Raw genomic sequence first — 22,557 nt, 5'->3', positions numbered from 1 at the left:
ACAGACGATCTTCCTGCCCCACTGGGACTAGACCGGCCCAGGAGCCAGCCCTGTGACTGGCTGCCCAGGGGTGCGCAGGGGGCAGGCTGGGAGCCCCAGCGATGGGCCTTGTGCCACCCCCAGGTGCTGCAACAAAGGTGCCACCGCGAAACGCGCTCCCACGAACTTGTCTAGTCCAGGGGCTCTGGAGGGAGCAGAGCAAAAGTTCCACTTGTGTGGGGGGGTCCCAGTTACTCCAGTTCCAGCCTCTCCCCGTAGGGGGCGTTGCAGGGAATGGGGCAGGAGCACTGGCGGGGGGGGGGACTCCCAGCTACTCCAGTCCCAGCCCCTCCCAGTAGGGGCGCTGCAGGAAACAGGGCAGGAACACTGGCGGGGGGGACGGACTCCCAGCTACTATGGTCCCAGCCCCTCCCAGTAGGGGCGCTGCAGGAAACAGGGCAGGAACACTGGCGGGGGGGGACGGACTCCCAGCTACTACGGTCCCAGCCCCTCCCAGTAGGGGCGCTGCAGGAAACAGGGCAGGAACACTGGCGGGGGGGGACGGACTCCCAGCTACTATGGTCCCAGCCCCTCCCAGTAGGGGCGCTGCAGGAAACAGGGCAGGAACACTGGCGGGGGGGGACGGACTCCCAGCTACTACGGTCCCAGCCCCTCCCAGTAGGGGGTGCTGCAGGGAACGGGGCAGGAACACTGGCGGGGGGGGGGGACTCCCAGCTACTATGGTCCCACCCCTTCCCAGTAGGGGGCGCTGCAGGGAACGGAGCAGGAGCGCTGGCGGGGGGGGCTCTCAGTTACTACGGTCCCAGCCCCTCCCAGTAGGGGGCGCTGCAGGGAACGGGGCAGGAGTGCTGGCGGGGAGGAGGCTCTCAGTTACTACGGTCCCAGCCCCTCCCAGTAGGGGGCGCTGCAGGGAACGGGGCAGGAGCGCTGGCTGGCGGGGGGGGGGGGGGGGGGGGGGGGGGGGGGGGGGGGCTCTCAGTTACTCCAGTCCCAGCCCCTCCCAGTAGGGGGCGCTGCAGGGAACGGGGCAGGAGCGCTGGCGGGGGGGGGGGGCTCTCAGTTACTCCAGTCCCGGCCTCCCACCGAAGCAGGAGGTTCCTAGTGGGGGCTGAAACCTGTTTTCCGTGGCCCCCTGTGAGGTGGGGGCGCCTCTGGCTCAGGCTCCCTGTGCTGTACGCAGGCTGTGCCACCCCCCGCCCCCAGCACGCCCAAGGCGGCTCTCACCGTCTTGTGGGGCGTGACTCTGCCTCCCCGACCCGCGGCCGGGCCGAGGGGCAGACGCCGTGTGCGGGGCTGGGCGCTCGGCCCCTCTGCCTGTCTCTGCAACAGGAAGAGCCGCCCCGCGCTCCCTTCTCAGAAATCCCCGTGCTTACCAGCAGGCCTGCTGACGAATCCCCTCCCGAGCGGGGTGGGCGGGCGGCTCCGCTGCCCCAGGGCCCCAACGGGGCCTTCCTGGAACTCACCCCAGGCCGCTGGCTCGGGGGCGAATTAACCCTTCAGTCCCCAGCGACCCCACAGCCCTCGGGGGACAGAGTCACGATGGGCCGGATCCGGCTCTTCTGAAACCAGCAGGGACTTGGATAGGAGCAAGATCCGGGCCGGGGTCCCCTCCTGTGGGGGGCAGAGCCTCTCCCTGAAGGTGCTGAGGACCCCTCAGATTCCCTTGGGCGCTGAAGGTGCTCAGTGCTCAGGGGAAGGTGGTCTCGTGGGGAAGCTGGAAGCCTCCGAGCTAGGCCATCTGGACCCAGCTCCTGGCTCTGCCACTGGCTTCCAGTGCCACCTTGGGCAAGTCACGGTGCTGCTCTGTGCCTCAGTGTCCCCATCTCTAAAAGGGGGGATAAGGAGGGGCAGAGAAGCCATTTCTTTACCCTGGGTGTAGCCAGGGGCTGGTCTAGAGGGATTAGACCCATTTCACTGCCCAGCCTGAGAGCCCCACCCCAGGGCAGGGCAGGGCAGGGAGTGGGGGGTGCAGGAGTCAGGCAGGGAGTGGGGGGTGCAGGGTTGGAGCAGCCCTTTGACCACAATGGGCTGTCCTCGCTCTGGCCCTTTAAGGGCTAAACCCAGCCCTGGGGGAGGGCTGGGGCTGTGGAGTGGCAGGTCGCAGCCAGGGAGGGCCCAGCAGGGGCTGGATAAATAAAGAGCAGGAAGAACCCGGCTGCCAGGGGAGCAGGAGGCCTCTTGAGGCAGGGCAGGCAGGCAAGGCAGGCAGGCGGGCTGGGCTGGCTGGCTCGCTCGCTCGCTCGCTCGCTCCCAGGCTGAGGCAGGCTCTCAAGGCCTGAGCAGCAGGGCAGAAGGCAGCGGGTCCGCCCCCCTGGCCAATGCCGAGTGGCCATGGCAGGTTGCAGTTTGCCTGGGGCAGGGGCTAGCTGGCGTCTGGCCATGGGTCACTGAGGCAGGGCGGCATAGGGGGTGGGGTCTCCCTGAGGGGGAGGACCCCAGAGTGTGGGGCCCTGCGGCAGGGTGGTGCCCACCGAGGAGGGTGCCGCAGTCCGGGAGGGACGTGGGGCCTAAGGTGAGGTGGCAGAGCCACTCCCACACAAACAGGGAACAGGCGCAACACCAGCCAGAAGGGGGCGCTCTGGTGCTGGACTGAGCTAATTCCCAAGTGGCCAGCAGGAGGCGCTGCAGCGAGTTGTGCCCTGTTGCTGTGTAATGGCGACACCGTTCCCCAGTAGGGGTGATGATCACCAGGTAACTGTTTAACTGGTTACCCATTGACATGACCAGAGGGCAGGAGGTGGGGGTGCAGGAGTCAGGGAAGGAGTCGGGGGGCTGGGAGGTTTGGGGGTGCAGGGTCTGGGAAGCGCAGGATTCAGGTCAGGGCTCAGGTCTGGGGGGGCTGACTGGCTTCAGTCCCAGCTGCATCTTGGCTGGAGTCCTTGAGAGGGTGAGGCCAGCCCCACAGCTCCTTGGTGAATGTGGGGGCAGGGCTGCGTGTGCTGGCCCTGGGTGCTCCATGGGGGGAGGCAGGGCTGTGCTGGTCAACCCCAGCAGGGCTCCTGAGGGAGGGGCTTGTGGCAGGGAGTTAGGGTGAGGGGCAGCAGTATGGAGACCCTGGCCCCAGCTGGCCGCTCTTCCCGGCGTGGCCTCTGATCACCCTGCAGCAGAACTGTCCCTGCTCCCAGCCCCCTCCCTTTCCCTGGGACGGAAACCAGTCCCATTCCCGGCACGGCCCCTTGTCCTGGCACAACCACACCCGCTAGGAGAGGAGGAAGCTGCCTAGCAAATGTGCTGGCCCCAGTTCTTCCGTCTGGGGGCAGCTCTTGACCAGACTCTCTGGAAGGGGCAGGCCGGCCGCGAGTCCAGCCCGCGAGGGGAGGGCAAAGGAGAACTCGGAGCTGAGACGCGTCTCACCGGTGGCTTCCCGGGGCTGCAGAGCGCCTGACCCAAGGGCTCCGAGGAGGCTGAGCTGCCCTGGTGCTACTACAGGACCCCCTGCTCCGGGCAGGGGGCTCTCGCTGCTGGCACCCCTGCAGGGTGCTGTTGGCAGGGCCCCGTATGCAGAGGCCTCTGCTCAGGTGGGCGACTGCCCTGCCCAGCAGCTGGGCCAATGGCTCCTGTGCAGGGTGTCCCCAGGGGCCTCCAGGCCAGGGCCCACGGTAACAGCCCTGTAGCTGGTCCCTCCGCCTGGGCTCCCAGCAGGGGCGGAGCTATGGCAAAGGGGCGGAGCTTAGGGTGCAGGGGTGGGGCCCCAGGGAGTCGGGTGGTCTTCACCTGGCCCTGTTTGCTTTCACTGGCTGGGGCTCCCGTGTGGCTGGTCCCCCCATTTCTGAGAGGCAGTGGTTGGATCCAGGGGGTGATCTGCACAGAGCAGCAGCCTGCAGGGAGCCGTGTGTGGGGGGGTGCTCGCAGGCGCCATGTGCGAAGGAGGTTTGGGCTGGATGTTCAGCCTGGGTGGGAGACCCCCGGGCGGCAGAGGCTGGAGCAGAGTCTGTGCTGAGCCAGCGCCCCAGGCTCCAGCTGTCGGGGAAGCTGCAGAGCCCTGGGCGGGGCTGTCCGGTCAGGAAGGATCCTCGGGGCTCTTTGCCCACGGGGGGGGGGGACATGGGCCCTCCAGCCCAGGAAGCGCACTCTGCAGCCGAAATCCCCCTCGGGTGCAGCAGGGACACTGGGTTCCTCTCCCCCTCCTAAGCTCGTGCGCAGTGCTCCTGCGTTTTGCTGAGCAGCGGCTGTGCTCCACCCCAGAGGTGGCTGCATTCCGCCGTCCATGAAGAGATCCGTGGATAAGGGCTTGGGCCTCTCTCAGGTAAGGATAGAGATGTACGTTATTTTGATCATCAACAGCCCCCCAGGACCCTTCCCCAGACTGTGTCCAGGGCACGGCCCCCGTGGGGTGGAGTGTGGCGAGGCCGCACGCTGAGGATTTGTTATAAAGCTCTGCCGCTTCTGAAGAGAGCCACTCGTGGGAAGACAGGCCTGTGGAAGGAGAGCGGGGCTGGAAGCCGGACCTGGAGCCCAGTGACTCTACGGGCCAGGGCAGTCCCCCGGGCCCAGGCTCAGTCCCACGCGCTGGCCTGCCGCCTCCGGATGCCCCAGCCGTCTCTCCGCTTGTTGTCTGAGTCGCTGCCTGGGGGAGACCTTCCCCCGGGCCCAGGCGCTGAGATCCGGCTTGTTTGTTCTCTAAGCAAACAGGCAGCAGGTCGGATCCTTCCCCGGAGCCACCGCGTCTCCAATCCCGGCCCCACACCTGGCACCTCAGCCCGGCCTGGCCAGGCGCTCTCCCCTGGGCGGTGCCACCGCACACCTGTCGGGGCTGCGGTCACGCTCATGTGACAGGGCTCGAGTGCCAACGCCAGGTAACAGCCCCGGTAACCAGGCCTGGGCCCCACAGGCCTCCCGGGGCCGTCCTGGCACCTGTCAGCGCGGGCTGCCCGCCCCCTTCCCCGTGCCCCCTGGATTCTCCCAGGCGGGGCAGCCCCCCCGCCAGCTCCCGGCTGCGGAAAGGGGGGGCGAGGGGAGCTTGTCTCCCTGCCGGCTGGGGGCGTGAGGAGCGGGGCTCTCGGCTCGCCTCGCCTCTGGCCTCCGGCTGCTCATGCCTCTCCGGGCCCGGGGCCAGGCTGGCTCCCCCCGGCAGGACCCCGCCCCTGCCAGGAAAGGGGGCCTCCGGGGGCGGCTCGCCCAGCTCTTCTCCAGGAGCGAGAGCAGCCTGACGGAGCTGCAGGCGGCGGGCGGCAGGGACGGCCCCAGCGTGCCAGGAGCGGCAGCCCGGCAGGATGGGCAAGCGCAGGGCAGGAGGAAAGAGAAGAGGAGCCGGGCGCAGGGGTCCTGGGAGAGGTGAGCGCCCGGAGGGGCAGCGGGCGACGGGGCTGCACGCTGGGGGGGTCTGCCTATCAGTGCGGGGGGGGCTGGGCTCGCAGGAGAGTGGGACAGGCAGGCGCGGGGGGGGCTGTGTTCCCAGATGCATGGAGTGGGCACGTCAGTCCACGGGAATGCGGTATGCACACGTGTGTGCGTGTGCGAGGACACGTGTGTGCTCAGCTGGGACCGTTCATCCTCCTTGCACGTGTCCCGTCCGGGCTGGGCTGAGCTGTGGCCACACGGCCGCCTGCCCTGCGCTGTGTCCGAGAGCGCTCGGAACGGCCCCGTGGTAGGACCTGGATTTTGTGCCCCGCCCACCACGCAGCCGGGGCCAATGGGAGCTGCAGGACTGTGCTGGGGCGGGGCAGCGTGCAAAGCCTCCCCCCACCCTGGGCTTGCGGCTCTGAGTGGCGGGAGGGGGCGGGGCAGCCAGGGGGCCTGTCTGAGGGGCTGCTGGGCTGCTGGCTGGGAACTGCTTAAGGTGCCCCAGCCTGCACTGGGCGCCCCAGCCCTTTCTCCCTCCAACACTATCCCCTCCTCCTCGGCCCCCACCCAGGTCCCAGCCCGAACCCCAGCCCCCCCCCTCCTGCCCCCGCCCCAGGCCCCACCCGAACCCCAGCCCCCCCTCCTGCCCCCGCCCCAGGCCCCACCCGAACCCCAGCCCCCCTCCTGCCCCCGCCCCAGGTCCCGGCCTGAACCCCAGCCCCCCCCCTCCCAGCCTGCCCCCCCCCCCCCCGCCCCAGGTCCCAGCCTGAACCCCAGCCCCCCTCCTGCCCCCGCCCCAGGCCCCACCCCCCCGGCCCCCCTCCTGCCCCCGCCCCAGGTCCCAGCCTGAACCCCAGCCCCCCCCTCCCCCCCCCCGCCCCAGGTCCCGGCCTGAACCCCAGCCCCCCTCCTGCCCCCGCCCCAGGTCCCAGCCTGAACCCCAGCCCCCCTCCTGCCCCCCGCCCCAGGTCACAACCCAAACTCCGGCCCACCCTCCTGCCCCCCTGCCCCTGCGCGAGGCCCTGGAGCACTTACCAGATCCGTGGCGTGGCCCCCGTCAGATCTGAAGGCCGCCCCGTCCCTCGGCCGCGCCCTGGGGCTGAATTCTTGCCCCGGCTCCTTGTGTGAACACCCGGAAGACCCTTGTCCGGAGGGGGCTGAGCCAGGCCGTTTGGATTCCCGGTTTCTCCAGGGCCCGGCTCAGGGCCCGGCGCTCGCACCCACGTGTCCCCTGGGCTTTGTGCTTGGCTCCAGGATGGCCGAGGAGGACGAGGCCCCGGCCGGGGGAAGTCGCAGCGTGGAGCCCCCCCGCCCCAGCCGGCCCCAGAAGTCCTGGCGGAAGGTGAGGCCTCCCTGGCATGCTGGGGTGTCTGGCCGGGGCGGGGGGGGAAGGGCCTAGCTCCGCTCCCGGGGCAGAAGGAACAGCGGAGGGGTCTGTGCGCTCCCCGTGCAGAGCAGGGGGTGGGCTGCGGCAGCACGGTCCCTTTGCTCTCTGACACCCAGAGGCCTGCCTCGATTCTCCGCCTGGGGCTGCTCCACGCCTTGTGCTGCTGGCAGCAGGGAGCCCCCCAGGCCCGGGGCCTCTCAGAGCGCAAGGTCATGGCCAGTCTGCTCTACTGCCCCCGGCTGAGGCTGGCCCTGCTCTGGCGTACGTCAGGGTTAAGGAGACAGGCTCTCCCGCTGGACGGCAGTGTGGTCTAGTGGTTAAAGAGGGGATCTGGGTGTTCTTCCTGGTTCTCACCTGCTCGGTGATTACGAAGAAGTTGCCAAATCAATGTGTGCCTCAGTTTCCCCACCTGTCAATAATAAGTGACATCCCCATGGGACAGGACCCTGCTTTTAGAACTGCAGCCTCCCATGCCTCTCCCGTCACAGCCCCCCTCCGTCCAGGGGTTGGAGTATCCCAGAGGCTTAGGTGGCTGCTTTCCAGCAGGGCTGGGTGGGCGAGGGTCAGTGCCGGGCGCAGGGGTGCTTGTGGGTATGGGGCAACAGATGCTCCAGGCTCTCAGAGTGCATCACAAAGGTGAATGTGGGATGTCCCGGGCCTTACCCCAGGGAGGTGGGGCAGTCCTATTATCCCGGTTACCGGTGGGGAAACTGAGGCACGGGAGCAAACTGGTGACACCAGGCAGGGGAGAATCAGGGCCAGCATCAGGAAAGAGCCCAGCAGCCAGGCTCCCCAGCCAGCCCTCACCCTAGTGACCAGGCCAGCCTGGGCATTTCCCTTGTGTTGCTCTCCTGCTTTCTTACACCCCCCCCTTGCTTCCTCCCACCCCCCGCCCCCCGCTGATCTCAGGACTTGCAGAAGCTGCAGGCTCTGGGCCATTCCCACGGGGCGAGGGCGCCCTCTTCTGGGAGCTTGGCCACCCTGCATGACAATACCTGCAGCGCCTCGGGATCTCACGGGTACATCCGTCTGCGCTCGACCCTGCCGGCATTTGAAAGCCGCAAACCGGGAGATCAGGGGAGAAATCCATGGGCCCCTCGCTACACCCCCTGGAAAGCCATAGGCTGCCCCAGCTTGGTGGAGGGACGAGCGCTGGTACCTGGAGAACGCTTAGGTGCATCTGTCTCCTCCTGCCCTCTGTGTGTCTCTCTCCCTCTGTCTCTCACCTGCCCTCTGTGTGTCTCTCTCCCTCTGTCTCTCACCTGCCCTCTGTGTGTCTCTCTCCCTCTGTCTCTCACCTGCCCTCTGTGTGTCTCTCTTCCTCTGTCTCTTCCCCTGCCCTCTGTGTGTCTCTCTCCCTCTGTCTCTCACCTGCCCTCTGTGTGTCTCTCTTCCTCTGTCTCTTCACCTGCCCTCTGTGTGTCTCTCTCCCTCTGTCTCTCACCTGCCCTCTGTGTGTCTCTCTCCCTCTGTCTCTTCCCCTGCCCTCTGTGTGTCTCTCTCCCTCTGTCTCTTCACCTGCCCTCTGTGTGTCTCTCTTCCTCTGTCTCTCACCTGCCCTCTGTGTGTCTCTCTCCCTCTGTCTCTCACCTGCCCTCGGTGTGTCTCTCTCCCTCTGTCTCTCACCTGCCTGCCTGCCGCCCATCATGGTGAGAGTATCGGCACCTCGCTTGGTGCTGTGGCAGGACCTGAGCATGTGTCCACAGTGTGGCATTGGTGCAAAAAGAGCAACCAGGAATCTGGGTGCATTAGCAGGAGCGTTGTGAGCGAGAAACAAGAAGCCCTTCTGCTCTACTCTGTGCTAATTAGGCCTCAGCTGCAGTCTTGTGTCCAGTTCTGGGCGCCACATTTCAGGAAAGATGTGGAGACACTGGGGAGGGTCCAGAGAAGAGCAGCAAGAATGAGGAAAGGTCGAGAGAACAGGAGCTAGGAGGGGAGGCTGAAGGAACTGGGCTTGTTCCGTTTGGAAAGGAGAAGGCTGAGGGGGCATGAGAGCACTTTTCAAGTATCTAAAAGGGTGTCACAGGGAGGAAAACTTGTTCTCCTTGGCCTCTGAGGACAGGACAGGAGCAAGGGGCTTAAACTGCAGCCAGGGAGGTTTAGGTTGGACATTAGGAAAAACTTCCTGCCTGGCCGGGTGGTGAGACACTGGAATGAGTTGCCTGGGGGGTTGTGGAGTCTCCATCCCTGGAGATAGTGAAGAGCAGGTTGGACAGACGCCTGCCAGGGATGGTCTAGATGGTGCTGGGTCCTGCCGTGAGGGCCGGGGCTGGGACTTGCTGGCCTCTGGCGGTCGCTCCTGGCTCTAGTGCTCTCTGCTTCTGTGCGCGAGCCGGGCTGTGCTCTGCCGGGACATGGATTTTTCACTGGCCCCCTCATTCTCCTCCACGGTCCTTCGGTGGGGTTGGCGAGGCCAGGGCAAGCCGCTGAGCAGGAGCGAGGGGGGGGCCTGAGCCGGTTTGGAGCGCCGTTAGAGCAGAGCCAATATTGGTAATTGCGCGTATCCACGAATCACGTCCCCTCCCCGCACTCATGAGCTGGCGCCAACCCTCCTGCGCGTCTCAGAGCCGCTGACCGGCGGGTTCTTTGCGTCCAAGCTCGCGGGGTGTGGGGTCCCGCGGGCTGGGAACGCACTTCCGTCTGGATGGACGCGCAGAGCCTGGTGTGAAAACCACCCACCAGCACCAGCTTTGGGGTCCAGGTGGTCCCCGGAGCCTGGCCTGGGGCCGAGGCCTCGGCTAGACACCGCCCCTCCCCCCGGGCGCCTGCCCGTCTCGCTCCTGCTCCCCGCAGCCCTCCCAGCAGGGCTCCGCGACTCCAGAGAGGAATTTGCTCCGGGGCGGGCGGGTTAGGAACAGAAGAGCGGCCGGGCTGGCTCAGCCCAAAGGCCCATCTCGCCCAGCGGCCTGGCTGCCCACAGCGGGAGGGAACCATCCAGTGAGCCCTCCCTGTCGCCCCTTCCCAGCCTCCGACAGACAAGAGGCCCGGGACACTCCCCGCCCAGCCTGGCGCAGCCACCGACGGACCCAGCCTCCGTCACCTCGCCTAGCTCTTTTCGGAGCCCCTGAAAGGCCTGGGCTTCACAGCCTCCTCTGGCCTCCCACCTGGGTCCCCCGACCCCCGCAGGGGCTCCGCCGGGCCGGCTCCTTCCTCAGGCGTGGGCGCGGAGCTTGTGCGGAGCCTGGCTGGAGCCAATCAGCCCTGGGAGCTCCGAGGAATGTGCCAGGGCAGAGAGAAACCGGCCCCCGGCCCAGCTCCGGGCGGCGTGAGTCACTGCGGCGCTGGAGCCGCCCAGCGGGTGGGGCAGGGAGCCTGGGAAAGTGGCAGGGCTAATCTCCCCGGGCGGGCAGGGTGGGGACCTGTGCGCTCCGCTGGCCTGTGGCTGAGCGCCGGCGCCTTGCCCTGCGGGGAGCCGGAGCCAGGCTCTAGCCGGCTCAGCCGGTGCCAGGGGAGCCGCTGCTGCTCCAGGGCAGGGCCAGTGGGGCTCAGGCAGGCTGCTGCCTGCACGTCCCCGCAGAGCGGCCCGATGCCAGGGGCAAGGGCCACCTCCCTCCCATCTGCCGCCAGGAGCCACAGGCCAGCTGGGATTCCTCGGCCAGCCACAGAGCCTGGGCCTGGCTGAGTCAGAGGTTGGGGCTTCCCGGGGGAGGGGGGGGGGGGCTCCTTCCACCACTAGGAGCTGGCACAGCCCGGAGGTGGGGGCGGGGCCAGGAGCCCCAGACTTAGCCCGGAGGTGGGGGCGGGGCCAGGAGCCCCAGACTTAGCCCGGAGGTGGGGGCGGGGCCAGGAGCCCTAGGTCTGCCCTGGGGGGCAGCAGGGCCAGGAGCGCCGTACCTAGCGGGGGAGGGGAGCGGCAGGGCCAGGCCTTCGTGAGTGACAGAAGTGCGCGGGTCTCCCTGCGTGTGGGGTTCCCCCCCTCCCCAGCAACTGGGAGAGGGCGTTCCTCTCGTGCGGGGGTGGGGAACCTTTTCCAGGCCAGGGGCCACAGACCCCCCGAAAAATCGCACACAAGTGAGAGGCAAAGGGAAACCCCTCCCCCCCCCGCTTTCCCCTCCCACACCCGAGCCCGGGGCGCTGGATCCGGGCAAGCCGGGGGCCTGAGGTCTCCACCCCTGGAATCAGGCCCTCCCCCCGGCCAGCCGTGTGCAAGGACCCTGCCCCCTGAGCCATGGCGGGTCTGGCCGAGGTGCCGCTGTGTGGGGATGGGGCGCTCCCGCGGCCGCTTCCTCCCCTCCCCCCGCCTGCCCAGGCGCCCTCTCATGGCTCCCTCCTTCCCCCCACAGCCGCACGCCCTCAGCTACTCGGAGTCCGACCTGCGGCCCTTTGGGGCCCTGCCCTGGCGGAGGCGGCTGAGCAGCCCTCTGGGGGGCTCGGGCACCGGCGCTAGGGGCTCCCTGGGCCAGCTCGGGCCGTGCGGGCGGCTGCAGAGACCAGCGGTCGGCAGTGCTTTGGACATGGCAGGCCAGCTCGACCTGAGCTCCGCCGGGAACCTGGCCGGAGAGCAGGAGACGCCGGAGCCGTCGGTTCGGCCCCTGGCCATGGGGAGCTCGAGGCCAGCCGCCCCCAGCCAGGCAGAAATCGCCTCCTTTGGCTTGCGGCTGGACAGAGACGCTGGGTGCTCCGGGGGAGAGTCCGTCTCCATCAGCAGCCCCGCCAGGCCGGGGGAAGAGGGCACGTTTCCAGCTGCCCCGGAGGACCCCGGCAGAGCCCCGGAGCCTCTGGCAGAGTGGGCCGAAAGCCTGTTCCAAGAGTATTTCCCCGCAGGGCCCTTCCGCCCCAAGGCGGCAGGACAGCCAGGCGCCGGGAGCCACGGGGAATCCGCCGCTGACCTGGTGGGCAGTGGGAGCCGCGGGATGGAGGAGCCTGAGCCAGGCCGGGAGAGCCCTATTCCGGGACAACCTCTGGACACAGGCCGCCAGGTGGAATTGGCTCCTGCCAGGACGCCTGCGAAGATCCGCTGGGAGGTGGTGCTGACGCTGCGCCAGGAGGCGGGTGTGGCGAGCGGGCCCGGGCCGGGATCCCACGGAGCCACCAAACCCGCCAGGGAGGCAGGCGTTTCTCTGGGGACTGCTGACTCGCAGGGAAGGGCTGAGCCGTGTCCCGGAGAACCGGCCCGACCGGCTCCCCAGCTGGCAGCGCACCAGGAATTCCAGCCCTGCACGCTGCAAGGGGGGGGCAGCACGGGGGTGAGCGGGCAGGTCCGCCCCGTCACGGGGCCCCAGGTGACAGCTCGGCACGGCCCTGGGCAGAGACGGGGCTGGCAGGAGCCGCGCCTGCCCCGCTCCAGGGAGCTCTCCGCAGCCGAGGGGCGAGCAGGAACGCCAGCCAGCAGGTACGCGCGGAAACGGGTTTCCGAAGGAACGCGCGGCAGGTGCGCTGGCCGGGCCAGCCCAGGCCGGTTGGCAAGGACCGGGGGGAGGTACGTCCCAGCACAGAGCGGGGCCAGAGCCCCTCTGATCCCCACCTGGGCCGTGGCAGAGCTGGCCTGTTCCTGGAGGGCCTGGGGCCCACAGGCGCCCGAGGAGGGAGGAGGGCTCAGCCCAGATCCAAGCCAGGGACAGGGGCCCGGTCTTGCATAAATCCTGGCTGGGAGGCGGTGGCCGGATCTGGGGTCTCAGCCCCAAAAAGGCAGGGCCAGAGTCCGCTCCCAGGGGGTCAATGTCCACCTGCCACGTGGGCCCCGGGGCCAACCCCTTCAGCTGGGTTCCCTCCTGTCCCAGGCCGCTCTGCTGGGGGCTTTGCCCAAGCTTGGAAGGCCCCCCCCCCCGGGGTGCTGGAGGCGGTTGAGGTCCTGCCGCAGGAGGGGTCAGTCCGGAGGTCGGTTCAGGCCGTTTTACACATTGTGCCTGGGATGGGATCGAGCCGCGCTCCTGCCCGGCGGGGTGGGCGGGGGCATCAGAGCCAGCTATGGAGATGCTGAGCCCCGCCCCCAGGGCAGCAAGCCACACCCCCCAGGCAGGTGATGCCTCTCTAGAGAGGCTAGGGAAAAGCCCCCGGGGGCTGCTGCAGACAGGGGTTCCATTGCGGGGAGCCAGGCCGCACCTGCGGGCGCTGCAGGAAACATGGCCCGGGGGTGCCAGCAGAGACAAAGCCCAAGGGGGCGGAGGGCTCCTCTTCGCCATCACTTCTGGAAGTGGTGCCTGGGACGTGTTTCTGGCAGCTGCCCGTCCACGGCCTGAGCCATTTGCCATTTTGTTTCCCATCACCTCGGGTGCGTCTGGCCTACACGGCTCTGTCGACGGAGCCATGGAAAGTAGTTTAGTCGATACAGTCAATGAAGCGGGGATTTACATAATCCCTGCTTCATTAAAATAAAAATGGCCACCGCACTGTGCCGACAATCAGCTGATCCGGCCCAGCGCGGCACTCTAGACACGGCGCGGTCGACAAGGGAAGCCTTTGTCGACCGCTCCGGTATGAGGTTACCAGAGCGGTCGACAAAAGGCTTCCATTGTCGACCGTGCCACGTCTAGACTGCCACGCTGGGCCGGATCAGCTGATTGTCAGCACAGCGCGGTGGCCATTTTTATTTTAATGAAGCAGGGATTATGTAAATCCCCGTTTCATTGACTGTGTCAACTAAACTACTTTCCATGGCTCCGTCGACAGAGCCGTGTAGTCTAGACGCACCCCTAGTTTTGTGAGATCCTCTTGAAGTTCTTCAGTCTATTTTGGTCTTAACTATCTTGAGCAGTTTGGAATCAGCTGCAAATGTTGCCACCTCCCTGTTTTTCCCTTTCTCCAGATCATTTATAAATAAATTGAATAGGATGGGTCCCAGGACGGACCTTTGGAGGACCCCACTAGTTACCTCTCCTTTCTGAGAACTGACCATTTATTCCTACCCTTTGTTTCCTGTCTTTTAACCAGTTACTGATCCATGAAAGGACCTTCCCTCTTATCCCATGATAACTTACTTTACTTAAGAGCCTTTGGTGAGGGACTTTGTTGAAGGCTTTCTGGAAATCTAAGTACCCCACATCCACTGGATCCCCCTTGTCTGCATGTTTGTTGACCCTCTCAAAGAATTCTAGCAGATTAGTGAGGCAGGATTTCCCTTTACAGAAACCATGTTGACTTTTCCCCACAAATTATGTTCATCCATGTGTTGTCAATTTGATTCTTTACTATAGTTTCAATTAATTTGCCTGGCTCTGATGTTAGACTCACCGGTCTGTAATTGCCAGGATCACCTCTGAAGCCCTTTATAAATATTGGCGTCACGTTAGCTACCTTCTGGTCTTTAGGTATGGAAGCTTTTTTAAAGGCTAGGTTACAAATCACAGGTAAGAGTTCCCCAATTTCCCATTTGAGTTCTTTCAAGGCCATCTGGTCCGGGTGACTTGTTACTGGTAAGTGTATCAGTTTGTTTCAAAACCTCCTCAGTCTGGGACAATTCCTCAGATCTGTCACCCAAAAAGAATGTCTCGGGGTTGGGAATCAGCCATGAAGACCAAAGCAAAGAAGTCATTTCGTTTTCCCTCAATGGTCTTATCTTCGAATGCTGCTTTAGCATCTCAGTCGTCCAAGGGCCCCACTGGTTGTTTAGCAGCCTCCTGCTTCTGCTGTACTTAAAAAACAATTTGCTATTACTTTGAGTGTGGGGCTAGCTGCTCTTCACACTCCTTTTTGGCCTTCTTAGCTATATTCTTCCACTTCACTTGACCGAGTTCATGCCCCTTTCTGTTTCGCTCACTCGGATTTAACTGGCACATTTTAAACGATGCCTTTTTATCTCGCCCTGCTTCCTTTACTTGGTTGCGTTTGGGGTTCTCTTTCTGTGGTTTTCATTTGTGTGTTTTACATTTCAGTTGGGCCTCTGTTACGGTGTCTTTGAAAGTTTCCTTGCAGCTCGCAGGGATTTCACTTTTGGCCTGGAACCTATTCGTGTCTGTCACTAACCTCTTCTCTTTGTGCAGTTCCTCTTTCTGAAATTCAGTGCCCCGTGCTGGGCTGCAGGGCTGCTTTGCCCACCACGGGGATGTTACATTTTACTGTAGTATGGTCACTGTTCCCAAGCGGTTCAGCTCTATCCACCTCTTGGCCCAGAGCCCGCGCTCCACTTAGGACTAAATCAAGACTTGCCTCCCCCTCGTGGGTTCCAGAACCGGCTGCTCCGAGAAGCCGTTCTTGTGTTACGGGAACAAGTGAAGAACTTTTCCTTATTCACTTTCTCCACGGCCGCCATGGATTTGATTGGCCTCTAGCCTGGCCCTGAGGTGTCGCCTCTTTTCTAAGCGGACGCGTCCCAGCCTTTCAGCTTGGAGGGTGGTGCTGAGTCGCTGACCACGGATGTGCAGGAAACCCTTCCCACTGGGGGAGGGGGGCTGCCCCCGCTCCAGCCCCCATGTGTGTCTGTAGGGAGCATGGTCTCTGCCATGCAAAGGGCCCCACAGTGGGACCGGCGGGGGGGGGGGGCTGCATCCCAAAGGAGGGCAGGCCAGGCTTGACCGGCAGGCGGGGAGAGGGAACTGTCTGTGGCCGCTGCAGCTCCCTGGGTCTCCAGGAGCAGTGCAGAGGCTGGGAGCCACGTCCGCCCTAGCCTGGGAGCCGCCTGCAGTGCAGGGAGAGTCACCGGCTTAACCTGCCTCTCTGCTCGTCCTTTGCCAGCGCGCATCAGCTCCATTGGTGCGATTGCTTGGCCCCAGGCGGGCTGATGCCAGCAACTGGCGCCCTGGGCAAACCAGGCAATCGGTGCCCTCCTCCAAACCCCGCAATGATATCGTGCCACCACTTGGTGCCCCATTTAACTTGGCACCCTAGGGAACCGCCTAGTTCGCCTAGATGGACGGGCCACCCCTCCCCCAGGCACCCACCCTGCCAGACACTGGGCGAGCAGAGCGCCCGCTCTGCCTGGGCCCCGGGGAGATGGGCGCGCCAGCAGCACGGAGCTGGCTCTGGCCCATTCGGACTCGCGCTGGCCGCAAGCAGTTTCCCGGGGTCACGGTACAAAGACTGCAGGACTCCAGAGCCGGGGGTCCCCAGGAGCAGGGACGCTGTGGGACTTTTCACACGTCCAGTGCCTCCTCCGTGGGGGCTGGAAACGCCGACCCCCTGTACCCGTCTGTGCCAGCCAGCCCGTCCGCTTGCGTCTTTCAGAGCTCACTCGCCCTTGTGGGGGTGCCCTGCTTCGGGTGCCCGGCGTGAGTGGAACTGTCCGGGCCTTCCAGATCCCCAGAAGTGGAAGGCTGGTCTAGTGGTTAGGGCGGGGCTACTCAGCACGTGGTCTGAGGGCTGCGTTCGTTTGCGGCCCGCAGGCCGGTTTGGGTTTACACGGGGCTCAACACACGGCCCACGGGTGGGATCCTTTGGACGTGGCCTCCCCCGGGAACACGCCCCACAAGGGCGAGTGAGCTCTGAAAGACGCAAGCGGACGGGCTGGCTGGCACAGACGGGTACAGGGGGTCGGCGTTTCCAGCCCCCCAGGGAGGAGGCACCGGGAGCACCGGGCCACTGCGAGAATTGCTTTGTATTCGTGCCCATCAGTGTGAAAGAAGCAATTTGCATATATTTGCATATATATTTGCACGTATATGCAACCGCACTTAAGTTGCGGCCCTCGGCATGTGCTGTGAGTATCATTGTGGGCCCCGGGGCTTCCAAAGTTGAGTAGCCCTGGGTTAGGGCATTAGTGCAGTGCTTGGGAGAAGCAGTTCTCTGCCACACTCTTTCTGTATGGCCTTGGGCAAGTCACTTAGCCTCTGTGTGCCTCGGTTTCCCCCACTGTACAGGGGGGCCAGTAGTAGTGCCTGGCCTCACAGGGACGTGGGAGGATCAATACATTAAAGATGGTCAGTGGTTCAGACACTAGAGCAAGAGGGGCCATGCAGGTAACTTAGGCAGCATTAACAGCCCCTCAACGTGGCCAAAGGCCACGGCTCTACTGGCAGGAGCCAGGACACGGCATCTGCCCATTGCTCGAGGGGACCAGCCCCGGCCCCCTGCCTTAGTCTGGGCTGGAGCCGGACTGGCCAGGGTCCAGAGCCGTAGCTGAGGACAGGCTCAGCTGCAGGCGGTAGATGGAAACCTGTGCAGGGAACAGAGGTGTGTCTGGGGTCTGCTACCGGCAGCAGGGCCCAGGGGGTTGAAAAGCCTCCCTCGCAGCTGGAGCTCTGCCTGGCGCCGACGAGGAGCCCCCTGAAGGCACCTGCCGACGGGGAGGCGCCGTGTCCTTGCGGGGCCACCAAACTGCACTGGGCCCCACGGGGACGCCCGACAGGCCTGTGACCCAGATCCCAGGGCGTGATCCATCCCTGCTAGGCACGGGGGGAGGAGCCACAGTCGCCTCTGGAAGGGCAGGCCCGTGCGCCCCCCGAGCTGGCTCTACGGGGCGCCCAGTCTGCCTGGCACCAGAGCCGCCTTCTCCCAGACGCCCAGGAAAGTAGCTGGGCCCCAAGTGGAGGCTGGGGCCGGAGACCGGGGTGTCTCAGACGGGCTCTGGCTGGAGCTGCCTGTAGCCCCGTGGGGCTGGGGGTGGGGGCTTGCGCCGAGAGGGGGCGCTCGCTCAGGCTGCGACCCAAGGGGCGGACTTGCCCGAGTGCAGGGGGACGGGCTGTCAGTGCCCGGGAGCCCAGGCAGAGCTCTCTTGGCCTTCCCCTCGCTGCCCACGCCCTGACGGCTTCTTGTGTCTCCTCCCCCCCGCAGTGCCGCTGGGCCGTGCCCAGGAGCCGCAGGCCAGGAGGCCGGATCGGAGAGAGCCCGTGAGGCCAGCACAGGGCCGGAACCCCGCCGGGGCGAGATGAAGAAGGCCGGCGATGCTTCCCATTGCTCTGCGCCAGGAGAGCCAGGCAGGCGCTCCTGGTTCAGCTGGAAGAAGGCGCCCGCGGAGCCCTCCCCCCCCCAGGCCTCCCTGCCCTCGCAGAGGTTAGACACCGATGCCAGCCTGCCGGGCGGCACCAACAACCCCTCCCGGGTGTCTGCGCTGCTGGAGGCCTGGGAGAAAGGGACCATCGGCAGGGACTCTGCAGACGCGCCCTGTCCGACAGCCGGCAGCTGCTCCCGGTCTGCCGGCCCACGGAAAGGGTTCTCGGCACATGCCCCCATCTTCTCCCAAATCTACGCCCCCGCTCCCAAGGAGACGAGGCCGCCGGGAAAGGGACAGCACGTGGCCGACAGCTCCCCCGTCACTGAACCCCCGAGCGAGATCCAGCCCCCCAGCACTGTCAGCATCGTGGAACCCACTGGCTCCCCAGGCGACAGCCACGTGCCCGGTCCCACTGGCATCACTGCACCCACCGACTCCCCAGGAGACAGCCACGTGCCCGGTCCCACTGGCATCACTGCACCCACCGGCTCCCCAGGCGACAGCCACATGCCCGGTCCAACTGGCATCATTGCGCCCACCGACTCCCCAGGAGACAGCCACGTGCCCGGTCCAACTGGCATCATTGCGCCCACCGACTCCCCAGGAGACAGCCACGTGCCCGGTCCCACTGGCGTCACTGCGCCCACCGGCTCCCCAGGCGACAGCCACGTGCCCGGTCCAACTGGCATCGCTGCACCCACCGGCTCCCCAGGCGACAGCCACGTGCCCGGTCCCACTGGCGTCACTGCACCCACCGACTCCCCAGGAGACAGCCACATGCCCGGTCCAACTGGCATCATTGCGCCCACCGGCTCCCCAGGCGACAGCCACGTGCCCGGTCCCACTGGCGTCACTGCGCCCACCGGCTCCCCAGGCGACAGCCACGTGCCCGGTCCCACTGGCGTCACTGCGCCCACCGACTCCCCAGGCGACAGCCACGTGCCCGGTCCCACTGGCGTCACTGCGCCCACCGGCTCCCCAGGCGACAGCCACGTGCCCGGTCCAACTGGCATCGCTGCACCCACCGGCTCCCCAGGCGACAGCCACGTGCCCGGTCCCACTGGCGTCACTGCACCCACCGACTCCCCAGGAGACAGCCACATGCCCGGTCCAACTGGCATCATTGCGCCCACCGACTCCCCAGGAGACAGCCACGTGCCCGGTCCAACTGGCGTCACTGCGCCCACCGGCTCCCCAGGCGACAGCCACGTGCCCGGTCCCACTGGCGTCACTGCACCCACCGGCTCCCCAGGCGACAGCCACGTGCCCGGTCCCACTGGCGTCACTGCGCCCACCGACTCCCCAGGCGACAGCCACGTGCCCGGTCCCACTGGCGTCACTGCACCCACCGGCTCCCCAGGCGACAGCCACGTGCCCGGTCCCACTGGCGTCACTGCACCCACCGGCTCCCCAGGCGACAGCCACGTGCCCGGTCCCACTGGCGTCGTGGCACCCACCGGCTCCCCAGGCGACAGCCACGTGCCCGGTCCCACTGGCGTCGTGGCACCCACCGGCTCCCCAGGCGACAGCCACGTGCCCGGTCCCACTGGCGTCACTGCACCCACCGGCTCCCCAGGAGACAGCCACGTGCCCGGTCCCACTGGCGTCACTGCACCCACCGGCTCCCCAGGAGACAGCCACGTGCCCGGTCCCAATGGCGTCACTGCACCCATCGGCTCCCCAGGAGACAGCCACGTGCCCGGTCCCACTGGCGTCACTGCACCCACCGGCTCCCCAGGAGACAGCCACGTGCCCGGTCCCAATGGCGTCACTGCACCCATCGGCTCCCCAGGAGACAGCCACGTGCCCGGTCCCACTGGCGTCACTGCGCCCACCGACTCCCCAGGAGACAGCCACGTGCCCGGTCCAACTGGCATCACTGCGCCCACTGACTTCCCAGGAGACAGCCACGTGCCCGGTCCCACTGGTGTCACTGCACCCACCGGCTCCCCAGGCGACAGCCACGTGCCCGGTCCAACTGGCATCACTGCGCCCACTGACTTCCCAGGAGACAGCCACGTGCCCGGTCCCACTGGCGTCACTGCACCCACCGGCTCCCCAGGCGACAGCCACGTGCCCGGTCCAACTGGCGTCACTGCGCCCACTGACTTCCCAGGAGACAGCCACGTGCCCGGTCCAACTGGCGTCTCTGCGCCCACCGGCTCCCCAGGAGACAGCCACGTGCCCGGTCCCACTGGCGTCACTGCACCCACTGGCTCCCCAGGCGACAGCCACGTGCCCAGTGCTGTTGGCACCACCTCTGTGCCCAGTTCCCCAAGGCCGGGGCTCATTCCAGAGGCTGGCACCACTGCCCTGTGTCGATCGGACGGGGCGCTCCTCCTTCCCCAGGCCGGCAACGGGGCCCTGATTGGCTCTGCAGGAGAAGTCCTTGCACCTGAGGCCGAGGGCAGCCGGGGAAGCGAATGCGCCCGAGGGCAGCCCTGCCTGCCATGCCCGCTAAGCAGCACGTCCGCCGCTGGAGCCCTGAGCGAATGCTGCTGGCCCTGTGCTGGGGGGGCCCAGGTGGCGCCCGGTGAGCCCGCAGGCAGCTCGGCAGCTGCGTGGCAGGAGGAAAGCTGCGGGGCGCCAGGCGGCGGGGCTGCTGGCAGCGAATCCCTGGGGGACAGGGGCACGCCTGGTGCCTGGAGTAGCAGCTTCATTGCCTGCCCGTGGCAGACCAGTCTCTTGGCGGCGAGCAGCCCTGAAACCGGTGGCTGCCTGCCAGGGCCGGGCAGCGTGGCCCCCGCCAGCCCGGAAGTGGGAAGCTGCCTGCCGAGCACGGCCAGCATCCTTGGACCCACTCCCAGGATACGGAGCACGTGGACTGGGAGCCTCTCGCACAGCGAAAGCAGCGAGGCTGGTCCTGCCGCGGGCGCACAGCCAGCACCCACGGGCCTGGACACGGCCCCCCCGGCTGAGCTCGGGCAGGAACCAGCACAGAGCTCCACGGGAGCTGTCCACGAACCCGCCGTGTCCTCCGAAGAGCCCAAAGCCGCCCGTGCGGGGAGTCCCCAGGAGATGGCCGAGGAGGATCCCGAGCTGTGTGTGGACATGGAACTTCTGGTGGACACCCTCCGTAGCATGGACCCCTCCGAAATCCGAAACCCTCTCCTGCCCTTCCGGCCATCGCACGCCTCCTCCCGCGGGAAGTACGCCCCCCTGCCGCCCATCGACGAGCACCAGGTCGCTCCTGCTTCCCAGGTTGCCCTGCCGGAGTCCCTCGCCCAGCTCTTCGGCCTGGCGGGGTGGATGTGTCTGGAGGAGAATGGACCGAAAGGGGAGAACGTGGAGCCCGAGGAGGAGGAGGGGGAGGAAGAGGAGGACGAGGAGGAGGAGGAGGAGGAGGAGGAGGAGATAGAAAACCCGTATCTCAGTAAGGATGAGATGCCACCGGCCAAAGAGGAGCCCAGGAAAGTTTACTCCTGGGAAAACAGGTCAGCTGGACTCGAGGAGAAGACGGTCTCCCTCCTGGGGATACTGAGGCAGCCTCCAGGGGGCGAGAAGGCCGAGGGCTTTGCTGCTAGGAGCCCAAGTGGCCTTTTCAGTGCCAACCTCCTCCAAGGCACCGCTCTGGTGACGGATTTCCAGGAGCCCAAGGCAGGCCCCACGGAAGATCGGCCTTACTCCCGCTTGGACAGCAGCATCCTCTACGGAGGGTTCATCTCCTCCGTGCTGCCCCCGCTCAAAGCTCTGGAGAAGGACCGGGAAGGAAGGGGCTCGCCCACGCCGATTGACCTGGCTCTGCTGAATGCCAGCGGGCACTGGATGCCCCCCCTCGGACCCCAGTCGAAACCCTGCGCACCCCTGACCTCTGAGCCTGCCCCAGCTGGGGGCCCAGGGACGGGAGGAGCCATCTCTCTGGAGGATGGGAAGGCACCGGGCATAGACCAAAGCACAGGCCAGCGGCCCCTGCTCCTCGGGGAGGCAGAGCAGAAAACTCCATCTCTCCCGGCCTCCGTTCAGCCTGCAGCTGGGGAGAGGAAATCTGGGCCGCACTGTCGGGTGAGTCCGGGCCGCACTGTCGGGTGAGTCCAATCTTGGCCGTGCTGTCGGGTGAGTCCAATCCGGGCTGTGCTGTCGGGTGAGTCCAGTCTGGGCCACCAGGTGAGTCCAGTCTGGGCTGTGCTGTCGGGTGACTCCAGTCCGGACCATCAGGTGAATCCAGTCCGGGCCATCAGGTGAGTCCAGTCTGGGCCATGCTGTTGGGTGACTCCAGTCCGGACCATCAGGTGAGTCCAGTCCGGGCCACCAGGTGAGTCCAGTCTGGGCCATGCTGTTGGGTGACTCCAGTCCGGACCATCAGGTGAGTCCAGTCCGGGCCACCAGGTGAGTCCAGTCTGGGCCATGCTGTTGGGTGAGTCCAGTCCGGACCATCAGGTGAGTCCAGTCTGGGCCATGCTGTTGGGTGACTCCAGTCCGGACCATCAGGTGAGTCCAGTCTGGGCCATGCTGTTGGGTGACTCCAGTCCGGGCCATCAGGTGAGTCCAGTCTGGGCCATGCTGTTGGGTGACTCCAGTCCGGACCATCAGGTGAGTCCAGTCCTGGCCACGCCGTCCGGCGATTCCGCGGGGCTCGGAGGAGAAGCCGGCTCAGCTGGTCCTGGGGAGCTGAGCCAGCACAGTCTGGGTACGGGGGTCCTGCCCCAGAAACTCCTCCGCCCCACTGCGCTCCTCTGTCCCCGCTAGTGGGCTGGGCTGGGGTGGGCGGTCAGTCGGTCGGTCGGTGGGCGTCTGGGATTAGGGCGCTAGGTCAGGTCGCCGGCTGTGCCCAGGGAGCGGACAGGCGGGGGCTGGAGGGGTGAGTGGGGCTGTTGGGTAGGGGGCTGTAAGGGATAGGCAGCGTATGGGGCTGGCTGGCTAGAGGGCCGTGGCTGAGAGAGGCGCTAGCTAGTGGGGTGGATGTGGGTGAGGCTTGAGGCCACGTAGGACGGGCTGGTTGCTCGTGGAGGCAGGCGAGGTGATCGGAGCAGAGATGTTAGGATGCCGGGTGCGTGGCGGGGAGGCAGTTCGGGGCTGACCACCTGGAGCGAGGGAGGCTCCTACACGGGCGGGGCCATTTCCTTCCACTTTCTACAGCTGTTTC

General features: G+C 66.2%; 1 protein-coding gene across 3 annotated transcripts in view; it reads left to right on the top strand.

Annotated features, from left to right (window-relative positions):
- The first annotated feature begins 2,904 nt into the window (after positions 1 to 2,904).
- CRYBG2 (crystallin beta-gamma domain containing 2) overlaps positions 2,905 to 22,557 on the top strand; it is a 32,359-nt gene continuing 12,706 nt past the window's right edge. Inside the window, exons 1-4 of one of the 3 annotated variants that reach the window (XM_075908535.2) lie at positions 2,905 to 5,274; positions 6,538 to 6,625; positions 10,954 to 12,002; positions 17,315 to 21,476. In XM_075908535.2, the coding sequence (XP_075764650.2) occupies positions 5,033 to 5,274; positions 6,538 to 6,625; positions 10,954 to 12,002; positions 17,315 to 21,476 (5,541 nt within the window). In that variant the 5' untranslated portion in view covers positions 2,905 to 5,032. The remainder of the gene's footprint in view (positions 5,275 to 6,537; positions 6,626 to 10,953; positions 12,003 to 17,314; positions 21,477 to 22,557) is intronic. The other 2 variants (XM_075908533.2, XM_075908536.2) reach the window with 2 other exon arrangements.

This window comes from Pelodiscus sinensis, chromosome 26 (assembly GCF_052426305.1).
Source record: "Pelodiscus sinensis isolate ZL-2025 chromosome 26, ASM5242630v1, whole genome shotgun sequence".
Lineage (NCBI taxonomy): Eukaryota > Metazoa > Chordata > Testudines > Trionychidae > Pelodiscus > Pelodiscus sinensis.
Note: the sequence above shows the minus strand (reverse complement) of the source record. Positions and strands in the feature narration are given on the sequence as shown.